Source organism: Triturus cristatus, chromosome 9, assembly GCF_964204655.1.
Source record: "Triturus cristatus chromosome 9, aTriCri1.1, whole genome shotgun sequence".
In the NCBI taxonomy this organism is placed as follows: domain Eukaryota; kingdom Metazoa; phylum Chordata; class Amphibia; order Caudata; family Salamandridae; genus Triturus; species Triturus cristatus.
The window spans coordinates 182,567,868-182,589,400 of record NC_140592.1 but is presented as its reverse complement, the minus strand read 5'-3'; the positions used below and the strand labels follow the sequence as shown (position 1 = coordinate 182,589,400).

Below are 21,533 nucleotides of genomic sequence, written 5' to 3'. Positions count from 1 at the left end.
GGATACAGCACTGCTCTTACACAAAACATTCCCACTGATGGTTTCACTGGTCCACCTGGATTCCTTGGGAAGGTATGTCGTGATGGAGGCTACATTACATGGACACCTATATAACTTTATAACTATATATGTCCCCCCACCTCCACCCCCTCCCATCAACGTGCTATGGGGGATTTTCAGATGAAGGTTCTCCGACTCCCCCGGGGGCAACATTCATTGGAGGGGTTTTAATGGCATCATTGTCCCAAGGGAAGATTTATTGGGATGGGGCCACCAGAAGCAGAGAGGGAAAGGGGTTACCCAACTGGTTATAAAGCCTCCTCAACATCTACCCACTATTCAGCTGCTCACAAATCCCTATCTTGCCTTGAGTTAATCTTCCTTACGGCATCCGATCTCCCTGGTACATCAGGTTCCCATATCTTGCCCAGAGGGATTACGCCTAACGTCCCCGTGACCCTCACCTTGGGCAGGCAGCCCATGGGCACTCGCTCGATGTGAAGACTCAATGCCTGGTTTCTGCAACAACAGGAATTCCAGGACTTCCTTGGTGAAGATCTAGGCAACTACTTTAGCCTGATCCAGGGCATTATGGGGTCTCTAGGCCCTCTGTGGATGGCTGTGAAGGATATTATGTGGGGTTTGGCGACAGATTACCTAAGGGGGCAGAGCAGGCCCAGTGTCAGATTACTGAGCTAGAATCCAGTTGGAACATAAGGGCTGTGCCAGTATGGATGGAACTGAGCTACACCAACTAGTTTTGAAGAGGAAATCACTTCAGCAATTGTGAGGAGGCTCGCCAATGCTGGATGGCCACAACATGCAGGGTTTATGAATGGGGGGACAAGTCTGGCAAGCTCCTCTATTGCTGGCAATGCTGGAGTCAGCCTCCGGTATCATTACCTCTATTGAGACCAGGTTGGAGGGGTGGCGTAGACGGCTGCTGATGTAGCAGCCGCATTTGCAGTTTATTAAAAAGACCTATACACTCCCAGTGAGTGCCCCCCCAGATGGAGGCAGCCAGTCCATTAAGTGTTTGACATTACGATGCCTGTAGTGCCAGAGAGAGAGAGAGAGGGATACAGCAGACTTGGATCGCCCCTCACAACGGAGAAAATTACTCTGGCCCTCTGGAACATAAACTGAGGGAAGACCCCTGGGCCAGATGGGTTCCCCATTGAGTATTATCGGCACTTCCAGGCCCGCCTGATGCTCCATGCCCTACCTTATGGGCCTATATCAAGAGGCGGCACATAAAGCTAATTTTCCTCCCGAGTTTGACCTAGCAATCATTGAGGTTTTGCCAAAACCAGGCCATATCACTCAATCTTGCTCATTAATTCTGAGGTTAGACATTTTGCTAAAACACTGGCTAATCGGTTGCTGGTGGTCCTCCTGCATCTGGTCCAACAAGACCAGTGTGTTTTTATACCCCGAAGCACTAGACATTGCCTCCACAGGTGCACATGGCTCTGGCGTGCCTTCCTTGCTGGTGGACCGAATGGCGCTCCTCCTACTAGATTTTGAGACTGCCTTTTATTCAGTTAGTTGGTCCTTTTTGGAAGTGATAATGGTTAAAGCGAGCTTAGGGCCTCAATTTCAGTCCTTCATTCAAGTGCTCTATTCTAACCACAAGGCTCCAGTTCGGGTCACTGGCACCCCATCTGGCCCCTTAGTAATTGGCTGGGACACACGTGAAGGTTCCCACTGTCACCATTTCTTTTCGCTTGGCCGATCAAACCATTGGCGGCATGGGTCCGGTGCGATGCTCAGGTCTGGGGATTTGGCGGGGCAATGGAGGATCGCATTGCACTATACGATGATAACGTGCTTTATCTCCCAACCATCTCTTATGATTCCCCGAGGGTTGCAGATCCTTGCCCTATTATGGGGACTCCTCAGGGCTTACCATTAACTGGCCTAAATGAATTCCTGGTCCCCCTTCAAGGGGCCACAAATTGATTCAGAGTGGTTGGTGTGACTAACGGTGCAAAGGCTGAGATTCCTGTATTTGCAGATGTACGTAGCTCTGAACCCAGGTCTTACCTGGAGTCTTAACATACAACTCCTTTTAGTCCGACTAGACGGATTTTACCCGGTGGGCGAAGCTACCTCTTAATGTTCTGGGTCGCATTGCCCTATTTAAGACGATTGTTCAGCCGCGCTTGCTGTATACACTGCAAAATTAATCTCTACTTCTGACGCAGCTCTGGTGGCACAATTTGCAGGTTAAAATCCAGGTCTTAATATGGCTAAATCGCCAGCCTCATATTGTCTATGGGAAATGCACGCAGTCCACCTGGAACAGGGGATTGGGGATGATGGATATGCACCTCTACTTCTGGGCAGTTCTGATGCTGGTGGTCAATGACTGGCTGAATGGGGGCCGGGGATCCAGCATTAAGGCTGGAGGTGGTTGGTTTGGGTCTGGGTACGATTAGGGGCCTGTAGTATGGTAGTCTCATCCCCTCGCACCTCCCTGAATTCACAAGGGTACTTCTCTTGACCTGGCGTTTGGCATTGTAGTGAGCTGGTTGGGATCGGTGGGTAACATTTGGAACTTCCCTCTGGGTGAGCAGTTGGTTGATTGGCACTCCTCCCTATTTGGGTTCGGTAGTTGGGACAAGATTGGGAATTTTACAGTGGAAGCTGATTGGCAGGGGGCGCACCTTAAGTCCTATCAGATGTTGCAGGAAGAGTTTTGCCTGCACGGGTCTCAGTTCTTTAAGTATCTTCAGCTGTGCCAAGCCTTGGAGTAGCCCTGCGGCTCCCTTAGGGATGTTCCCAAACATAGCGTCCTGGAATCGCAGCTACTTATGGGACCCATTGTGGAGAAGGGGATGTTGCAGATTTATAAACTCCCCATAATTCATTATCCAGATTTATTCTTGCCCTCAGGGCCTGGCAGTAACAAAGGGTGGGATCCCAGGATGATTCCAACTGGCCGGGAGAGCTAGAGCCGCTGGTGTTGTGGTGCTGTTCGGAGATGCCTGCTTATTTTATCAAATGGTATGGGAATGTCCAGTGATCCCTTGGTACTGGGGTATGATGCTTCACATATCGTCAGGGTGATTGGCAGACCGATTGATACCTCCCCGGTGATCAATCTGTTGGGAGTCATGGATGGGGTTAGCGACACCAGTGGGGATCAGACTGGTAGGGATCGGGGTTATGTTGGCGAAGAGAGACATTGCAAAGTGATGGCGGTTGGCTTCCCCTTCTCTTGTGGATCCCTGGAGGCAGGTGATGGACTGGGGTGTCATGCAGGAGAGCAGTAAATACACTTCGGGCTGCCCCAAAAAACATGAGGTGTGGGGGAGATGGTTGGTATTTCGTGGACTGTAATGAAATGTATGATTCTGTAAGGGGTGACAATGTGCAACAGGTAGTTTCCTTCCTTATTTTGGCCTGTGAAAATGTTATGGGACGTTATGTGCTTTAAAATCAATAAAATGACATTTATAAAAAAAAATTACTGACCTCTCTGTAGTCTTTAATAGTTGACCATTAAATCCTTCTATCCCTCTTGCCCACCAAATGGGCTGGGATCACAGCTGAGCACAGCCAATTCTCAAACACACAGGCTGTTGCCCAAACCATGAATGCACATCGCACCCTTAGGAGACCTACAAAAAGGCAGGAACGTAAAAACCTACCTACATGCATATAACATGCAGCTGTGCCTAAAGGTCATGTTCGGCCTAGATATTGTCCCCCTGAATAACTGTCTTACTCTCATCCAAGGAAAATCTCAAGCTGAACTGAACTAAGACAGTAGGGTTCCGACTGCAATGCCAGCAAGCAACACCAGGGCCGGAATGTCTCAATGTGATGAACCTTGTTAGCGTTTTTTTAGCACGAGTCATCAACATTTTTAAGTTAATAGGGGGTGTACATAGATACCAACATCAGCTTCAAAACATTGCACAGAAACCAAGAATACCTGCAGTCCCTCTGAAGAGTTAAACTTTCAGTTCCAGAAGAGAAATTCGAAATGACGGAGAGCCCATCTCAGTTCGATAGAAGGATCCATTGAACTGGTGGACGGCATCCTGAAAACCTTCCAGACACCACTGAAGAGTAGACTTCATGCTGCATCACACATCAACTAATATAATGTGAGCTCATCATAATTTCAATGCTCTGAGAGCTCTAGTGACTACCTCTTCAATTCACAGCATCTTCAAAACCAAATATATAGCAGGAAGCCAACTAAGGCCCCCTTTCGTACCTTGCACTAAAGATCAAACCATATCCAGGCTTCTCTCAGCTGTGCTCTCCTGTACAATTCCCCTCCAATGCGCACTCCCCACTCACTCATCCTCTCCCCACTTCATTGTTCTTCCTATTATGGTTTATGGCTCCATTGCTTTGTAGCATGGTTCACAATGTACATAAATATAAGACTACTAATTTGAAATAGGAAATCTAAATTTGAGAAATCACAAAACATTTTAATAAACAAAAACATTTCTAATTTTACATAATGTACATCTTAGATACTTCCTCTCCAAAATATACTTTAAAGTTATCTTCCTACAACAATTTTGTTGGCGCCAGAGTCATTTAAATGGCACACCAAATATATGGTTACTAAACAAACAAAAGTCTTTAGTAACTCTAGGAAGCGATGGGTTTTTCTGAGCATCTACTGTTTACTCTCAGTTTCCATTTGCGTTTCTTGAGATTCTTCAGCACGCTTTTCATCACCTGAAAGTTAGAATTATATAGACAATATCAGGCAGGTTGACTATAACATACCAACAAAGAGATATTGGAGTACATTCACATTCAATTTCTATTCACAAAATAGAAAGCATGCAACTATTTGAGGGTCAAGCCTGGGCTGCATCTTAGGAGTCATGAACTTTGTTCCTTGAACCTCTATCTTTCCTAATGCCTTTTCAACTTTTGTACACAAAGGACAAGAGTGTTAAATAAATCTTGCAATTAGGGTCAAGGTGTCTAAACTCTCTTTAACAAGCCCAAATACACTGGCAAAGATGGAGAAGTTGCTTGCCTGTAGCAATGAATTTGCACTTTTTTGGAAGAGTCGCATATTTTACTACCTGCCGAGAACAAGACTAATATGAGAAAGTGTAGCATTAGTTAGTGAGGATGGTAGACCACCACACGTAATAATGACACTATTGTGGTTAGATCCAGTAAAGGTTTGGATAATTAAACTGGAGTTCAACCCCTGGTAGCTACGGCGCACAGCAGACAAGCTTGACCGAAGAAAACAGTATAGAAAAAATAATCGAACACACAAAAATCCAATTCAATTTATATAAATAGAGACCATTTTAATTACCAAAATGATGACAAAAATCCAATAAAAGGGACTTGAGATATGAATTTTAAATTTCGAATTAAATTTTAGCACCAAAAACCACAAAGTGCCAACCACGGGCATCTGATTGTGCTAGACCTGGACATGGGTAAGGTATGAGGCTGATTGCGATGGAGTGTGGGTCAGAAGCGTAGCCCATGTAGGTCCCGGTCAAAGAGTTACTTTCGGACTTAAAACATTTTTGGGAGAAATTGTGCTCGTCGCGAAGTTGGCGGCAGGTCAAGCTGGATCAGCGTCGGGGTTTGAGGATGATGGTTTGCTGTAGAGCAGGCTCACTGCGGGGTGGTCTAGGAAGACAGGTAAATTCTGAGCCGGCGGATTCTGACATCCGTGCCTAGGAAGGTATGTATGTTGATCGGTTTTGGCTCGGTGTCACTCTTAGTGAAGTACTCTATGTTCAGACTTGGACTTTCCGCTAGAACACAAGCTGTCGGTGTGCACCTTACTCCTTGGAAGCCCACAAACTCCTCTGTGGAGTGCCTCAAGGTTAATCGCTCAGCCCCACCATTTTTAACGCATACATGATACCTCTGGTCAAAATCATCTGCACACATCAACACCCTCTCCTATGGCAACAACACACAGCTCATACTCTCAGACGACCCCCAACACAAGAAACAAGTTTACTGCCTGCATTACTGAAGTCGCTAACTGGATGAAAGCCAACAGTTTCAAGCTCAACACCGACAATATAGAAGAGATGATCTTAGGCAAGAACACCTCACCTTGGGACTCCAACTGGTGGGCAGCCTAACTCGGACCCACATCTAGAACCCATGCCAGGAACAACGAATAATCATCAAAAGCAAACTGGATATGACTGTGCAAGGCAACACAGTCACTTCATTCTGCTTCCACACCCTAAAGATGCTTAGGAAAATCTTGAAATAGCTCCTAAGCAACACTAGAAAAACTGCTATGCCCTAGTCACCAGCAAGCTGAACTATGAAAACACCCTCGATGGCAGGTACACCAAGCAGCTCACTAAAAGACTAAAAACCATCCAGATCTCAGCAGTTAGTCTCATCCTCAACTTCCAACACGGAACTCACATCACACCACACCTCAGGGATTTTCACTAGCTAATGATACACAAATGAGCTTAATCCAAACTCCTCACACATACATTCAAAGCACTACACAACTCAGACCCCACGTACCTGAACATTTGCATCTCCTTCCACTAACCAGCCAGACACCTCCACTCTGCAAGACTCCTCACACACATCTCACGCATACACAGCACAGGATGACGGGCGTTCTCTTCCATCACTTCTGAAGAATGGAACGGCATCTCACTCCACATAAAAGCCTCCTCCTCTGTTCTTATTTAAGTCAGAAGCGAAGACCAGACAAACAAAGACGAACTTTGTGAAATTGAATTTGTTACTGATAATCCTGCATTGGTTGAAAACTAGTGTAATGTTAACTGATCTGATCAGTATTGTGCCGTGATTTTTAGAACCTATGGAGGAGTTTCCTTGAGCAGAAGTAGCTCTTGGTATAGAAAAGGTTGGATACTTCTGTTTTAGATTAACCTTGTGAACTGAGGTGAAACCATTTGACTACATCTATTTCAAAACAGGTATTAGATCTAACGTGGAAAGGAGATCTAAGATATTGCTAGGTACTGGATTTAATAAAGGAAATAAGTGTGGCACCATCTTCAGGACTCCATGGGTTGAGAGCTTGTTCTACTTTCAGTTAATGCTCAAGACAGAATTGAGCAGTTCATATAAACTATAAGCTGTAGTTCATCAACCTCTATAACCTGAGTTTTGGTGACAAATTCTTACAAGACTTCTAGTTTTATGTCCATTTTCAAACGTCAAGCTCTGCTCCTATGCTCTACTCTATGGTCTATGAAACTAAAAGGGCAGAATCCTGTTACACACGACTCCCTATTTACCTTCCTATCAACTTTCATTTAGAGTGTATGTTTGATAGATCTTTTGTCCATAATTCCCGTCCATCAATGAACCCTTTGTCCAGAATTGTTACAATGTGTGTCTTGTCCAGAATGTAACTCTATGCCAGGTGGTCGCCCTAAACGGCCAGTATTTTATCGGAGAACGGTAGCAACTCTAGCTGCCAAGGTGCTGTGAAAGGTTGCAAGATGGGTACAAAACTAGAAATAGAGTGACACAGGTACAACTCACTAACTTGCTATCAAGTTAAAAAAGGGGAGGGTGGTTAGTAACTGAATGCCCTGGAGAGTGTTCATGCATTACTAGAAAGTACATTCTGTGCTTAATGCTAGCGAAGCACCTCTTTCTACAACGTCCATCACAGAGAATTCCTGAATGCATGCCCCTCCCACTTTTCCTCTTTTATGCTTTTTTGTGTCTGGACTGAATCTTACAAAGAAGGCTTTTGCCTTATGAGGTCGCACTAACCACACTACTTACTCAGACTGGTGGGCATATCACCACCAATCTCACACCCCAAACAAAATACTTAACTGCTAGTATTTCTGAACAACCTAAACATCTGAACCTTCTTTACACTTCAATACAGCTTGGCACTCTGTTTAACTGCAAGAGACCCTAACCTAAACACTTCCCCCATCTTACCCTCTATAATTTGCATATAGATACCTCTGTCCTAATAGAATTTAGGTATGCCCCATCCACTCCGCACACCTTAAACCCTTCAAATGTCTGCCACAAGCTGGCCAGTCTGCTACATGTATCTTCTAACTGATGCATAGAATACAGTTGGTGGTTGTTGTATTTAGTGTCTGGTCCAAGCTATATAAAAATGCAGAAGGTTACACGCAAATGGATACCATTTACTCAGCAATTGTCTACTGAGGAACTGTACATGTTCAACCATTGTGAAGCTTTGAGGAAAACACACACCAATGAAGATGTGTGGACAGTGTACACCGGTTCCCTCTCACAGAGTACAGAACACAGAACTTAAGGAATAAGTCTGGTCAGTTTGACACCTCAGGTTTCCTCACTCAAAAATTGTGCGCTTTTCTACACTTTTCATATAATTCTACTAGATACATTTTCTATAATGTTAGGCACTGTACATAAATATTTAGAAACCTACCCAACTTACTACTAAACAGAACAATGTTAAATGCCTTGCATGGTGTTTCCCATTGTCAAGAAACATATGGTGATCACACACTATGTATATTCTATCAGCATAATATATTATAACTATATGACAAACTACCTACTTTCCAAAGTCTGTTGAAGTTCATGTATGGTGCTTAGAAGGACATGGAACTGCTTGCGTCTCAACTCCAACTAAGATAAAAAGAACATGCAGAGTCAATACATTTAATATTGAGATTACAGTAATAAAACAAATAAAACTGCTCCAAAAAGATAATAATCATACCTTATCTTCAACACTTTCTTTGATGTGAGAAAGGTGCTGCAGTTCTTTCCCCAAGGCATCAAGCTGCCTGCACAAAGTGAAAAAGGTGGATTGTTAACTAAAGTATCTATAGCGGTGATGTTGTTTGCATTTGAAACATAGCTTCCTATGCTTTAAGCAATTTGTGTGAAATGGTAAAGATCAAGATCAATAAACCTTCAAAAGATCACAGCAACACTTAAAGCTCCTTAGAAATGCCCCAATTTTCCTAAACAGTCTCATGTTTTGCTGCAATGCCCTAACTGGAATCAATTTGTTTTCTTGTGTAAACAAAGTGCAAATAAAAAGAAACATGAAGCAAGTCTACTACTTCGACCTCTACATAATGCATTACTCGTAACTCAAATGCTTGATTCATGGGTTACAGAACTTAAAAAAAACCTATGGCCATGGATGAACACACTTTTAATACATTCTTAACTCTGTGGGTAAAAAGGAAAAATTGTGCACGGCTATGTGTGTGCTTTATCAGTTACCCCAACTCATGTTTTTAAAGGCACCAGTACACGGTTTCCAGTATTTTAAATGGGCATAAACCAAAAGCCCATAAATTATACTTTGTGAGAACATTTATTTTCATGAACAAATGATCATGATTTGTTACTCCCAAATAAACACACAGCTCAAAGAATTTTCCAAATGACATCACATTGTCAAGCTTTAGTCCAAATGCACAGATCTTCATAAAACAATTTACAACATAAACAGCCTTTACACAGTTGACTTGTTCCACAGGCTACCTGCTTTCTTAAGGCTGCAAACAACCCAAACACTAATAATTATTCAAATCTGTCAGATAAGGAGATTCAATGTGGATTAATAAACTATTCAGTGTTAGACTGGGCCTTAGTACAGAGAAGGAACCATATACCCTACTAGGATTAGTGTGGTGTTACCCTTTCTAAAAGGAGGTGGTTAGTAACTTTTGACTCTTTCTTGCTTCTGTGAAGTTTGTATCACCTAGGTTTAACTTGATGCATGAACAGCCTCAGCTGAATTCTATATACCACCTGTAACTTTTGGAGAGGACAAATTTAGGAGTAAAGCAGCAGACCTTTGCCCATCAATGCACCTAGGATCTGAAACAACCTCCATATATCTATCAGGACCGCCCCAGCGCTGGACCAATATAGGAAAAGGTTGAAGACACACCTCATTAATTTACACTATATCACAATGCATCAATAGTCAACAAGCCAACTACCTCAACCAAACGTTAAAAAGTCAAAAACAATAATAATCCCAAAAAGATTTCCTGAAAATCAATAAATTATTTGTAAAATTCACACAAATTCATTTTTAAGCAGAAAATACAAAGTACTGTACTGTTTGCAGTTATTAATATCTAGGTGCAATTTCAGGCAGACTGCAATAGATCAGAGGTCGAATACACCAAGTGAGTTACCCTGATCATAGGTTTTACTTACTCACCAAGTCTCTAAAATGGTAGTCTAAATCCTCCAGAGGGGCAAGGTTGCAGGAGTATCCAGAGAAGTCCTCTCCAAGCTGGAAAGCCATTTGGACAAGGTTTAGCTGAAGCCGTTGGCTTTGACAGAAAAAGCTTTGAGTGGAAACACTGAAATTTCACACCTGCCAAAGTCCTTTGGTCAGTTGAATACTTTTCTTTCGTGGCTCAGTCAAGAATTGTACCTTCAGATGTAGTCTCTTTTTCGGAGCTCAACTTTTTTACCGGTCTAAAGCCTGGAGGCTGTATCCATCAAAGTCTTTTTGAGATCAGGCACCTTTGCCACGTGGTTCTGCTAAAGTTCCGGGGTCTTGGAAGTCCAAAAATTGTCTAGGAATTTACTCTTTGGACTTTCCAGAGCAGTCCAACGTGGTCTCTTCTGCGGCTCCCTGGATCTCTTATGAGCTAGTATTTACCCCAGCACAGGCCACCAGCAGGGTGCAGTCCAGATCCAGTTGTCATTGGTCAACAGGAGACTTAGGAAAAGCAGCTTGTTGTGTCTCTGTAAACACACAGGTAACAGCTAACTGACACTTGGAGTGTACTTCTCAGTCCTGGGGCAAATGGGAATAGCTCCAGCCCCTCAGGTCTCCACCCGGTTCTCAACAGCCTTTCTAGTCCTCTTTTGTTCGTTGACAGGTCCAAACATTGTTCTGATGAGTTGGGGGCGGAGTGCCACTTTTTTTAGATTCACTAACCAGTGGGTGGGGGAAGACTCCTGGACACTAAGTTGGCAGAACCCTTCTGCAGTTAGAGGTGACTGTGATCCCGGCCAGAGGCATCTATAGAAATGAACAGTCTCCTCCTCCACTATAGCAAACAGGTTCTGAGACCCACTCCCCCTCCCACTGAGATACTGCCAAATTGGCTACACTGTACCCTGGGATCAAAGGGCTTCTTTTTCCCAGTCCCCTTTCCAATTACCTTTGAATGGGCTGGCCTAATCCTGGTCCATTTCAGGTTAATGAAGGTTCGAAACTGCCATTCCTGCACGAAGAGAAGTCATATCTCACACAGAGGTCTTCCTGCCAACAGGCCCAAGACATTGTTTCTCCCCTGGGTGCACTTTTCAACTCATTAAGGAGAAAGCGCTGACAGGGGCTAGCTGCTGGCAGGCTAATCCTAATTAGCTTTAAAAGCTTCAGGAAAGCAAAGTATACTTTTTTAAGTTACTTTCCCTATACATTTAACAAAACTCAAACTGACCACTGAATTTGACTTTTAATAAATATTAAAACAGGGATTAAATCATGTCTGTAATTTATCCCTAACTAAAGTTAACAAAATAATATTTTACTTGCACTTCAGTTTCTCTCATAGGAGTAGCTATATGGCCCTTTACAGAGAAACCAATATTTGAGGGCAAGCGCCTGCAGGAACTTGCCAACATAAGGCTCTTATAAGTTCCATTTTAAAAGACTGGCCACCCTAAAAGTGGGCTGCAAGGTCTACGTAGGGACGACAAACAGTAAAAAAAAAAAAAAAAGTATGCCACCTCAAACGACTGAAGTGGCTAATGTTGATTCCTATGGATGTCAATTTCACATGTTAAATAAAGTATTTGAATATATGGTTGCCTCCGGATGTTTTGTACGGACTGTAGTAAAGTCCTACCACATTATCTTTGATTGTTATATATTATGGCTGCCTTTAATATCTGCTGTATGACTACATAACTTTAATAAAAAAGATAGCCAGATAGAGATAGATAGTTGCCTCCTGCCAAAGGAGTCATTTTGACAGGGCTGCCTGCAGGTTTGAAAGCTGCAGCAATCAGACTACGCAAAGCCAGATTTTTCATAGTCAGCCTAGTGTCTGGCTCAATAGGTGCTGCTGTTCAAAGGTGACATTTAACTTTCTGTTCCATTGATGTCCTTTCCTGCACAATATAAAATGGCCTTACTGGAAAGTTATAGTTGCCAACTGGGAATCATCCAAATTTACCATGTTTCAGGGGTCAAAGAACAAACATTGAGAACTTAACTGCCCTGCCCAAGTCTGCAGAGTTATAAAAAAAGAAAAATACAGCAGCACCAGTCAGTATGAAATGGTGGTGACCACCCAAAAAGAGGGATTTACTCACACATATATACCAATATCCTTAACTTGGATAGTAATCAATGGCATACATGTTTATGGAGTTCAATACATGAACTAAGAGTTTGGTTTTTAAGGTTGCATTACTGTAACATATTTGTCATTTTAATCACCGCTGTCCGACTGCCACTTTCTCTATCCGATTAAAGTATGTGTTTTCTTTTTGGCATTGTACTGGGATTTCTCATGGGTACTTTAAATGAAGTTCACATGATGGTGTCACATCACACATTTACACAAGAAACTATCTTGTGCTGAGTAAGTACCAACAATACTAACTTAGTCCACAATCAGGTAATTTGTGTGTGATACTGTGGTTTCTTGTTTCCAATCAAAACAAGAAATATTCAAACAGGTTAATAAATATTTGTAAGTCCTATTTATTATGTTTATTATAAAGCAAGAATGGCAATGGTTCAAATAAATGAACATATACATAAGGCAACACGAAGATTAAGTAAATAGCAATGATAAAACACATAGGAAAAATAGTTTCTTTCTCAAGTCCCTTTGTCCTTTGGATGTTTGCTTGCACCTGGAAGACATGCACAAAGTTAATCCCGCTAGAGCTGTGGGATCTGGGTGGGAGGGAAAATGACAACACGCGGGGTCCATGCTTGTGTCAAGTATCAAACACACAGCACAGGAAACCACCTTTTATGCAAACAAGCTGGCACCTGTATGTTTAAGAGCCTTCCTATTTGAGTATCCCCTCCAGCCCTACACTATACTTTTCCATGTAACAAGCCCATGTAGCGTTTTGCGCAATATCCACTTTTTCGAGTCTTCTCTCAGGTTGCTGACTGTTCAATATTAAAACTAAATTAATACTGCAAAAATGGATATGTTTTGGCTTTGTGCTCTTTGAGAAAACTGAACATAAACTTAGTGTGTAGCTCACATTTAGAGAACTGCTAAGACGCCTTCACTCCCACAGAGGCCGCATACATTTTCTCAGGTAAAGGTCAGTGTTTATGGTAACAAGCAATACTTTGCCTTGCTGGTCTTCTCTCATTCACAGACCATGGCAATAACTCCCTCAAACTGCAATAACCATTTATGATCTAGCCCTTGTGAATGTCATTCAGGTGCATTCTAGAAAGCTATTATACACTAATCTAAAACCAATCCCTACTTGTGGAAGCAGGCCCTCCTCCTAGGAGCTACGCTATGCTAACAAACTTTTCTATCAGTGAGTTGGAATACTGTTCAGACCACACTTTTGGTTACTGTGTGTTTTTGATTCACTTAATGCGCAGGTATTTTATACCTATTCGCTTTTCTTCCTACTTTTAGGCCTACATTTTCATGGATGACACAGTGGCTGAAACAGTTGTTTAAGTTTCATTGAACTGTGGTGACAGTCATTTAAAATAATCCTTCTGAAAGACTGCAAGAACATTAATGTTTGTCCCTTGTAGCACTGCAATTTACTAGGGGATGTAAAACTGTCTTAAACTAAGCTTTCCTATCCTAAGATTGTCAGGGGAAAAGTTAGTTTTATAACCACCCCCAATCCAGATTTTCTTGACTGGGACTTGCTGTTAAAACCTTATTCATATTTGTACTGTGTGCTAATATAATTTCATAGATTACAGTCATTATGACATTGTTTTTATTAGTTAATGTACCAACTCAAGTTATAATAGCTGAAGCCAATGATATGCATTGCAACAATACAAACTATAAGGTAACAGATAACATGAAGAACTCAATCCTACACCCACATTGACTACCCAAGTATATTATGCACCTATCAAGTAGGGTCCTTATTCCCAGTAATGATTATTCCAATATATGTTTTAACTTTCAAGTCTATTAATTTCATTTGTTGGGTTAGGATAACCAGTTACCCTACTAGGTTTGTGTGTTTACATAATAAGGGAAGACAGCGCTTTTTCTTCAGTCTATAACTGAGAAAGATGGAAATAATTTTGAAGGAAAATCATTTGGTTCTATTTTTATTCAAGCAAGTAGCAAAATAGTAGATGCTGCTTATTTTTTGAGAGTCATTTATTGAGTAGGATTTCTTTGTTAACATTTATATCAAGCAGGAAACTCTTAACAAAAATGGTGTTTTATATTTTTAGCAATGGTTTTAAACCCCATTTTAACTCATGGAAATGCGTTTCCGTAACATACTGGTGCAAAATGTGTTCACTTCATTCTAAAATACACAATCAGCAAAATAATACTAAAAATATTGCTCTCTTTTATTACACCAGTGTAATGCTCTTGTAACATGGCCTCTGGGCTTCATAAATGCCCTTGAAGGATACTATACTAAGGTTCTCGCAACCTGATACCAACACATCCTACACCAACAGCAGGTTCAAGCTATGAATCCACATGGCCAGAACCTCCAGGAGTAAGAAATATTTAATATGCAGTACTGCTGTGAGCACAGCCGGCTACTAAGGACAGCTGGAAAAATCCTACATAAACTTAATAAAGGCAGACTGATTGGGACAAGACACAATCAAGCCACCTGGGTGATACAGCTATGTAACAGAGTATCTGGGCTAACCATCTAGAAAGCACATGTAGGCACATCAATTCATGGAGTTGTCAGAGTCAAGACCAGGAACTCCTAAGACCCATGCCCTTTGTTGCTCAGATGCATTGTGCTATCCCTAGTCAAGTGAAGACCTGACTGAGCTAAAGTGAGGATCAAAGAAGGTATTCAGTGCTCTTCCTATGGCAAAAAGCTCTCCATGCCGGTCATGCTGTAGGGGATCCTCAATGACTTCTTGCATTTCCATTTAGTTGAAATTCAATGCGTCTCTTTGCAAAAAACAGCTCATTATGCTGCATAAATTGTCAGCATGGTGGCAAACTTAAAACTATAGAAAATAATGTTCTAAGAAAGTCGAACATGGTTTTCTATACTTCCAGGATGGTTACCACATTTTCATTCAAACATAACTCAACAGCAATCTTGGAAGTACAGAATATACCATTCCAAGATGACCGTCTACCGCTATTTGCTTTGAGAATGTTTATGCTACATTGGCAAAGCCAATGCAGGCAAACAACATGCATTGGCAAAGTGAGATCGACTGGCTTCATCTCTCAGTGCTTGTTTTTTCAGTCCGATTTTAGCACCTCATGGGCTGAGGCCGGGTAGTGACCTTCTCATCAACAGGCTAGTCACTGATCACATGCACTACTCTATGAAGTAACCTGTGTTGTATTCATCTGGTTACTTACCCCTAGCTGCTCAGCCAGTGTGAATGAGATGCATGGAATGTTGGTGTGAGTCTAGAATGGAATGTTTGGGTGGCTGGATGCTTGAGTGTGACAGTTGGAGTATGGGTTGAGCAGCAGGCAGACTGCTCCTGGTGGGGCCGTATCTCTACTATATATCTACATGTAACTGGTCTCAATAAATCTACCTGAAACGACATCCTGGCTACGGACTTTATTACTACACTCTAACCACACTCGCAGCTGTCTCCAGAAGCCAGCTTGTATTTCGGTGTGCACTTGCAGTTTGCGCAGGGGCCAAGTTCTGCACTTGCATCAACAATGAGCTAGCATTCATAGACTCACTCAACAGATGCTTTTGTGAATACCCAGGGATTTTGTTCGTTTACATTTCACTACCATAACATGTTGATCCCATTTCAACCCAAAGTCAAGGCAAAGGGATTGTTAGTGTTATGCTCTTCAGAGACGATTCAACACCACCCCTGCTACTTTGGCTATTCAGTGTACCAGTATAAAATCTTCGCTAGTCAGAAATGGCATCAACAGCTTATTCTACATGGGTACTAAGATCAAAGAATTAAAGCAAGTAGTGCCAACACCTCTCTAAAAATAAAAGTATTGCGCAATTATAACTAAACCTTACTTTTCTATTAATCTACAGGACCAATGCAGACCTTCAATAGATCGCAAAGATCCCGAAAAAGATCTTGTCTAACAGATACAATTATTTAGAGACAAAAGTATCCCACAGGAACTCCCAGAAAAATCCTTCATAGTTGACATACAGCACAAGGCCACTATGCTGAACATATTCAGCACAGCAGAAAATGCAACCAAGCAGGGTAAGACAACTCTCATTAGAAGGCTGAGGAAACAGACACTTTACTATTGAATCCATATTACACATCCCATTCAATGAGGACCTTAAAATATTAATCTACCATAGGCAAGTCAAGACCAGGCAAGAACAACATGTAAAAAAAATGTAGCAAACAAAGGCATGAGGAATGGCTTAGAGCAGTGTTTCTTAACCTTTTGAATTCTGTGGACCCCCACGTAATCATTACTGACAAAAAAAAAACATTTTAATAGGCACGTTGGAGTTTTTCTAAATTCAACTTGAGTCCATTCATCGTCCAGACTAGATTCTGCTTGATGAACTTGCCCTTTTCCCACAAATCATTCTGAAGGATACCAATTTAATTTGTAACCTCCAACGTCACATTCATTTACAGAACGTTTTAAAATTTTCAATTGTATATTTTGCTTCTTTATTTATATACACTTTATTAATGTGTTATATATTTTAATTTTCTAAAGCAGTCGTGGACCCCCACCCCTCCCCACTCCGTCGTCCCCTCCCCCCCACCCCTGAGTAGGCTCGACAGAGCCATAGACCACAGGCTAAGAACCACTGTCTTAGAGCACTGTGCAAGCCGTCCAATCCCGTATTGTTCAGTAGGAAAAAGAAGGCAGTACTAACCTTCCAAGGACAACAGCTCTCTTTTTAGGTCTAGCCTAGAACCAGCTTTAACTGCCTTGCCAGCTTCATGTAATTAACCATGTTCATTAATTAAGAATAAAAAAATAAAAAATACATACAGGTTTTGGGTCAGACTTCTTCATCTAGTAGTCTGTTTAACTGTCACTCACATTGAGCTTTAACCCACAACAATACAGCGTGGGACAAAGGGGCAGTGCACCTCAGCCACTAGCTGTCTTGCACTGTTAATGACTGTATTTTGACTGATCACGTGCACATCTACTGAAAAAGAAGTACACTTTAGTGCCAAGGCTGGTGGGGCAAGGCTTTACTTTGCACATTTTTTCTTTTGATTATTGATCTTTTTTATATTTTTGTCATACTTGTGTGTTTACAATATGTCTTCAGGATACAATAATTCAAAGCCGATAGTAAGAGCAGTGCTATTTACCATGAGATCATCTGTTTGTAACATCTAGTACTGTATATTCACGTGTTCTGCACACTCCTGCCATCTATTGCTGGGCGGGGACATTTGCAATTTGTTTTTCTTCAACAGGGTCTTTGGACTTGAGATATCACGCGGCTCCTACTTTAATTCATAATGCACCAGGAGAAGACTCAACCTCAGACTGATTTTCCCCCAGAGGATGACTAATATAAGTGGAATGCATTGAAGGTAGGCACAATATATATATGGGTACCAGTAGTAAGTGTGTCAAGATTCTGAATCATCTCTTGCTCCGAGGGAGGAAGGAGGATGCATGTTTATCTACAGCACTACAAGGTATAAACAGATGGGTATTGGGCAAGTAATATTTTTCCATTTGTAGCATATGTTACTGTAGGTAAACCTGCTTCACACAGGCTAAAAAGCAGAGCATCCTGAAAGCGATGGCTAGCGAGTAGATGAAGAAATTTGGAACAAGGTTCTTGGAACAGTCTGGCCAAATAAAGGCTGTTGACGGGATTGAATATCCACACAAAAATGTTTAATTAACACATGGTGTTGACCATGTGGCAACTTTGCAGATGTCTGCTATTGGACCGTTCTGCAATGAGGCCATAGTGCTTCGCTTCTTAGAGGCCTTAGGCCCTAAATATAGGGTACATTTAGTTATAGAATAGCATGTCAGACACACAGTTGCTTAGTTCAACAGATGTATTTTGTTCGGTCAATGTCCTTCTGACATTTAGTGGGAGTAATGCCCTCTCTGCCACAGAATGTGGTAGTGGAAAAAAACAGGCAACTTTACTGCTTGATATACCACTTTTGAGGGGGCAAGATGGCGGCCGTAGCATCTGCCGAGTGAGGTGGCTAAATCACTCCTTCCCCCTTAACCTTTTTCCTCCTGTCTATCACCGCAAGAATGCTGCCCGACAAAGAAATTACTATCTTACCGCAGTGGGGATGATTTGGCACTCGTGGCTGTGGGGGCTTCCTCCCCCTTCGAGATTGGCTTGCACAAGCACAGCTCACTTCATTGGGAACTTCACTCCGTTTGTTTGTGCGGTCTTTCCGATGCCGCTGAAAGTGCCATCCAGGGACTCCAAGACCCGTGGACTGCCTGCAGGCTCCGGCAGCCCCGGGAAAGCTATTTCGGACGGAGATTGTGGGTCTTCCAGTGCCGGGTCCGGAGGACGCCGACCTATTACGGTAACCGCGATAAGATTGTCTGGAGCTGGAGAGCAAGATCGAGATGGCGTCTCTCTACTGGGACGACGGACGGTCCCTGTCATCTTCAGAGCGCAGAGCGGCAAGAGCAAGACGCTGCGCGAATCTGCCACAGAGATTAAGGCATCCCCTCAGGCTGAAAAATCACAGACAATATCGGCAGAGGATCCAACTCAAGGTATCGTTTTACCTCCGGTCTAGCTAGTAATCAAGGATCCGCTGACAGAAATGTGTTATAATCCATAAATAGTCACAGCAATCAGTGAGAAGTTCTTTTGATCAAGTACTTTATTCAGAGCACAAGAGTAGCGTTGGTGTTCCCAATACAGCCAGCATACAACTGCCAGTCACAGAACACATCTGTGAAACATACCATAGCAACCATAGAACATAACAGTAGAACATAACATTTAAAGCACCACAACCCATACAATGTTTCACTAAGTACCAAACATAACATATCCTCTTCCCTTTACCTCTTTCCCAATAACTATATACAAAATCAAAAAAGTTGTAACATACAGAATCAATTACTTATCTATCCCCACATACATAATCTTGAAGGTACCTTGGTGGGCACCTAGGTCTCTGCAGCACCATCCTATTATTGACACTCTCACCCCGATCCTCACGGAGAACAGAAGGCTGATTACTGCACATTTCTTCATCACTAATGAATAGGTAAGGATTTAAATCACAACCATGCTCAACCACATCATCCTTTCCCTGAATGGCATCCTTTTTGTAAAGCGCCACTCTTCTCAAATTCCAATTTTCTCCATTATATAATGTAACATGCCTGCTGTGCACATTTTTCACTTTAAATGGACCTCTAAATTTGGTGAATCCAGCCCCAATCCGTCCAGGCTTAACCTTCACCCAATCATTAGGTTTTATGGAAACTCTATGTGAAGATATTTTATCCTCCTCCATTTTTTCATAATTCAAATTGGCCGAGCCAATACACTCTTTCATCCATGCTGGAATTAATTTGGCTACTGGCAGGACGCCCTCTCATGACAGCAAACGGTACCTTCCTAGACACTGTGTTCACCGTTGTACGATATGCCCACACCAAATCATTTACCATGGATTTCACATCCTTCCTATTCACTATCGCCATCTGGATAACCCCTTTCACCATTCGGTTTGCCCTTTCCACCACTCCATTTCCCTGTGGGTTATAAAAAGATGTTCTAGTGTGTACTATTCCACATGACTTTAAATACTGAGACATTTCCACAGATGTCAATTGCGTGCCGTTATCTGTAATAAGCCTAACAGGGTATCCTTCTTCCTTGAAGATATTAGACAAAACTCTAATGGTATTCCTCGTAGTGATTTCCCTTACAAATTCCACAATTAACCATTTGGACATCACATCAACAATAACTATCCCAAATCTCAATTCTGTATTCAAACCTCCAAATGGGCCAATAAAATCCAAACAAATCGTATGCCACGGTAGCTCTGGAACATCTATCTTGCCTACATCATGTTGACTGCCTACTTTCAGTCTTTTATCACTCTCTACACACTCCGCACACCTTTCAACCCAATCAGACACCTGTTGGTCCATTGCAGGCCACCAAAAATGTTCCCTTAACCTTTTCTTTGTAAGAGTTTGCCCCATATGGCCCTCATGAGCCAATCTAAACAAAGAAAACCTTAAACCTTGTGGAGGAATACATTTGTCTTCCTTCATTATGATATTACCTTCTTTATCAAACAAGGAAAGTTCTTCCAAAACCTTCACAAAAGGCCTCACACCAATTGGAAGTGTGCTTTCCCTTCTATTCCCCTTAATAATTAGATCTTTAACTCCTTGAAGAACCTCATCCTTCAACATACCGTCATTCCATTGATTCCTATCTATAGCCCCATTACACAATTCCACTAACTCATCAACTGCTGCAACCGCTCCTTCATATTGGAATGCCTCAACCTTCATTTTATCAACCTCATCCCAAGGCAACGGTAATCTAGACAACCCATCTGCTTGACAATTTCTCCATCCAGGAATATACTCAACCCTATATACATATTCCTGCAAACGAGCTGCAAGTCTAGCTAATCTTGCCGATCCCTTGCCAGCTCCACCAGGCGATAAGATTTTAATAAGGGGTTTGTGATCCGTCTGCAGAGTAAACTGAAATCCCCACAGATACATACGAAAGTACTCAGCACCCCAAGCAGCCGCCAAAGCCTCTTTTTCAATCACCGAGTAATTTCTTTCAGAATTAGTCAAGGTTCTTGAAGCAAATGCCACTGTTTTAATACCCGATGAGTGTCTTTGTGCCAATACAGCTCCTATGCCCACAGCACTGGCATCTACTGTAAGAACCGATTTTAATTTTGTATCAAATGGAGTTAAAATCTTTGCCTCACAAATTTCTTTTTTAATCCTATCAAAAGTGTTTTGTTGTTCCACATCCCAAACAAATTTGTAACCCTTCCTTAAAAGAACTTTAATATTCTCCGTCTTCTCTGCGAAATTCTGTACAAATTTTGCATAGTATTCAATGAGTCCTAGGAAGGATCTAAGTTGATCCTTGTCTGATGGTGCTGGAGCCTTTCTTATGGCCTCTACAAGATCCCGTTTTGGTTTAATACAATCACACGACAAGGTATACCCTAGGTACTAGACTTCCTCTACACCAAATTTGCACTTCTCTTTTTTAAGTGTCAGACCAGCATTACCCATTTTGTGCAATACTTTTTTTAAAACAAAATCATGTTGTTCTTTCGTCTCCCCAAATACCAAGACATCATCCTGAAAATAAACAACATTCTTTGTATCTTTCAAAACTGAACCCATCATCCGCTGAAACACCCCAGCAGCAGATGCCAACCC

General features: G+C 42.1%; 1 protein-coding gene across 1 annotated transcript in view; it reads right to left on the bottom strand.

Moving 5' to 3' along the window:
- Positions 1 to 4,433: 4,433 nt before the first annotated feature.
- The window catches only part of THOC7 (THO complex subunit 7), an 89,957-nt gene continuing 72,857 nt past the window's right edge, over positions 4,434 to 21,533 (bottom strand). Inside the window, exons 6-8 of the mRNA XM_085624703.1 lie at positions 8,711 to 8,777; positions 8,547 to 8,616; positions 4,434 to 4,710 (exon numbers count right to left, since the gene is read on the bottom strand). Of these exons, the coding sequence (XP_085480829.1) occupies positions 4,649 to 4,710; positions 8,547 to 8,616; positions 8,711 to 8,777 (199 nt within the window). The 3' untranslated portion in view covers positions 4,434 to 4,648. The remainder of the gene's footprint in view (positions 4,711 to 8,546; positions 8,617 to 8,710; positions 8,778 to 21,533) is intronic.